Here is a 3,556-nt window from a genome sequence, read left to right on the forward strand (position 1 = left end):
ATAAATAAATAAATAAAATAAATTTAAAAAAACATTTAACAGAGATCAGGATTTGAAGAAATGGCTGATTCTAGGAGTAGGGCAGGACATATACAGGGTGAACACAGGACATCAAGTAGTGCCAAAAAGTAAGACAATAGTCAGGAGGGGGGCTAGCTATGTCAGAAGGACACAGGAGCCACTGAAAGAGATCTCAGTGGCAACCAAAGCAGGAACAATCTGAATAACTCAAGGACCATGAATTATAATCCAAAGTATAAAATACATATACACAGGCACATAATGATATAAACAAGCAATTTTCAGGATACAGATTTGTTGGTTTATTTTTTGAGATAGGTTCTCGCTATGCAGTTCAGGATGGTCTTGAACTCACTATATTGTAGCCCCAGCTGGCCTCGAACTCAGCATACAGATTTATACTTAGATATTTTAGGTGTGAAATGTTTATGATTGTTTAGTCATTAATAATACATAGGCATCATTAATTTGTGTTTTGACCATGCCACAGTGCCATGGTGAACTCGGTTATTAGTTCCTAAGCAGCTTCTCTGTAGTTTCATGGGGCTTCTACTTCAGTAATCACACCTTCAGTGATCAGTGACCATTTCAGGTCTTTTCTACTGCTCGCTCTCCATTTCTTTTTCTTCCTCTGTTATGAGGGCTAAGGCTTCCTATACAATAACGGATGTGTGTTGGGAGCAGACATCTTTCCCTTTATTCTGATCTTAAGGGCAATATATTGACTCTCACTGTTAAGGGTGATGTTAGCTTTGAATGTTGTTATTGATTCCCTTTATGATGTTAAGAGAGTTTATTTCTAGTTAGCTGAGAGTTTTAAAATTATGAATAGATATTTATTTTTTTATGAATGGATATTTAATCTCACCTAATACTTTTGCTGTGTTTATTGAGATGATCATGGAGTCTTTCTTCTTTAACAATATTGATAGATTTTCAGATTTTGAGCCAATCAACCCTGGAATTTGGGAGATAACCCTACATCTCCATGATACATCCTCCTCTCTCTTTCTCCTCTTTCTTCTATTTCATTTAGGATTTTTTGTCCATTTTTATGAGAAATAAAGCTTTCTTTTCTTGTAATATTTTTTTCCAGTTTTGCTATCAGTAAAATACTGGCCTATAAAGTGAGTTAGGCAATATTCCCTTTTCTTTGTGGAATTGTGTTCTTCTGTTCCCTTTCCTGTCATCCTTTGAATTACTGAATAGCTTTTAGAATTTAATTTTAATTTACATAATGATTTGGGATTGTTTCTTTGTTTAATATTTTTAGTGACTACTATATAAATTAATCATCCAACTTTAGACATTTTTAGATTTCATGTTTTATCACTTTAAGTTGTAAAACTCTTACCTTCCTCACTTTACACTGTAATTGTCATATGTAAAGTGTTGTAATTTTTTCTTTCAACAGATACATATTTTATTTAATTTTTTGAGACAAGGCCTTGCGATGTAGTTCACTACATAGTGCAGGCTGGCCTCGAACTTGCGGTGACCCTCCTGCCTCAGACTCCTGAGTGCTGTACTTAGAAGGGTGCGCCACCACATCTAGCATACACATGTATTCTTTTTAAATCATACCTCATATTTATTTACCCAGACCTTGGTTATGTCTGTGGTCCACCCTTCATTTCTGAACTTCCAGTTTTCCTTAGGAAACTTTTTTAATTTTTTGACTAAAGAACTTCCTGTAGAATGTCTTTCAGAGCAGAACTATTGAGGGCAGATTCTATTCATTTTATCTGAGAAAGTCTTCAGCTTGCCTTCATTCCTGGGAGGTGTATTTGCTGGAATTCTGGGCTGACACATTTTTTCCTGTAGCCTTTGAAGTGTGGGTCTGCTCCTTCCTCTGCTGCCTAAGGAAGGAAGGAAAGGGGGAAATCAGAAGTCAGACGTGTTGTTCTTCCTCTGTGTGGAATGTGGCATTCTGCACTGACTGCTTTCTGTAGGGCTAATCATCTTATTGAACAAAAAAAAATCCTTTCACTAAATTTGGGAAATTCTGGTTATTATCTCTAATTTTTTTTTCTTCAGGGGATAAAATAACATAAATTGATATTGTACTTTTGATATTATCCCCCAGGTCCCAGAAGCTCTGTTCAGTTTTTTTCAATATTTCTCCCTCCTTTAGATTGTGTAGTTTCTCTTGATTTACCCTCCAGTTCACTGGCTCTTTTTCTGTCATCTCTGTTACTGAGCTTATCCTGTGGCTATTTTGGTATTTTTAAAAGTATCATGTGATTCTAAGGTACAGAGCACTTGAGGGCTGCTGACTTAACACCTCCAGCCTTCAGTCTCTTCACCTTAAAAAAATAAGGAGAAAGTGCCGATTTTGCCCCTCCCAGGACTGCTGGGGACCTAAGGAATGTCATCACTAAGCAGCACAATAGCAGAATTCACCAGATCTAGTCAAGATGGATAGCGCCCAAGGAGTTCTGTTACCAGACAGGTGAGGGGTCATGTTTACCACCAGATCCAGGGGGTCTGATAGCAGAAATTCCCAGTGTGTGAGCAGTGGGACAAGTCAGAACACAGCTGTGATCTTGCTCACTACCTGAAGTTGTAAAGATGCAAAGCTTTACAGGCAGCGCTGCGTGATGCAGCCACACCTCCACCTGCCACAGGCAGACACCTGCACCGGGAACGGAGAGGAGGGGACTCTAGGCACAGAAGCCAAAACTCATCCTAAAATGCATTCTTATGCTAAAGACCACCTTTATCATCTTGCATAGGGCATTTTCAGCTAACTTGGGCTGCCTGGAGAGTTGCTGTGTGTAATTACAGTGAGGACCACACAGCTACAGCCAGAGCTGCTCTCTCCTGTGCTGGTTTAGGTGGTGGCATTCTCAGCAAAACCATGTTTCAGTGTTAGATAGCTACATTAAGTGTTAATATGTGTGTGCATGATTCATTGACAATACTTATTTTGTTCACATTTAATATAGTATTCATTAAAAAGCCCTTATGTGGTACCGATTAATGTAAGAGTAGATATTTAAACTAAAGCTAGGCTCTTCTTATTAACAGAATATCCAAGGTATCTCCAAGCAACCAATTCAAATTACCATGCCTCAGGACTTTAAAGGTAACACATTCCTTTCTATTTTGTGAAAATCTCAGGTAACATCTTTTTAAAACCCAAAAGTGTTTGTACCTGCTTTTTTATGCAACTGCTTTGCTTTCCTGAAGTTATTCTGTTTATGTGCTAGGATTTAAATATACATTGAGAAAAATAAAAACAGCTGAAGTGATATGGTACATCCCTTTCAGCAGTTTATAAGTTAAAATAGACAATAATTATACCAGGGAAGTAGGTCCCCTCCTACCTTCTCTCCCCCACCAACTTCCCAAGAAAGAAAATACAACTACACAATAGTACTGGATTTTATTAAAGTCTATGAGGGGGCTGGTGAGATGGCTCAGTAGTCTAAAGCACCTACTTAGAACAAGCTTAGCAAAGCACAGGGACCGCGATTCAATCCCCCAGCACCACATGCCAGCCCGCCCCGCCCCCTGGTGGGCTGAGCTGGCC

The 3,556-nt window shown here is 38.6% G+C and overlaps 1 protein-coding gene across 3 annotated transcripts in view; it reads left to right on the forward strand.

The window, feature by feature from the left end:
* Poln (DNA polymerase nu) overlaps window positions 1-3,556 on the forward strand; it is a 157,313-nt gene that overhangs the window by 115,778 nt on the left and 37,979 nt on the right. For all 3 annotated transcript variants that reach the window (XM_004624614.2, XM_023700123.1, XM_023700129.1), the window contains one exon: window positions 3,052-3,109. In XM_004624614.2, coding sequence (XP_004624671.1) covers window positions 3,052-3,109 — 58 coding nt within the window. The remainder of the gene's footprint in view (window positions 1-3,051; window positions 3,110-3,556) is intronic.

The sequence above is a fragment of the Octodon degus genome, unplaced genomic scaffold (assembly GCF_000260255.1).
Source record: "Octodon degus isolate 3935 unplaced genomic scaffold, OctDeg1.0 scaffold00006, whole genome shotgun sequence".
Taxonomy (NCBI): domain Eukaryota; kingdom Metazoa; phylum Chordata; class Mammalia; order Rodentia; family Octodontidae; genus Octodon; species Octodon degus.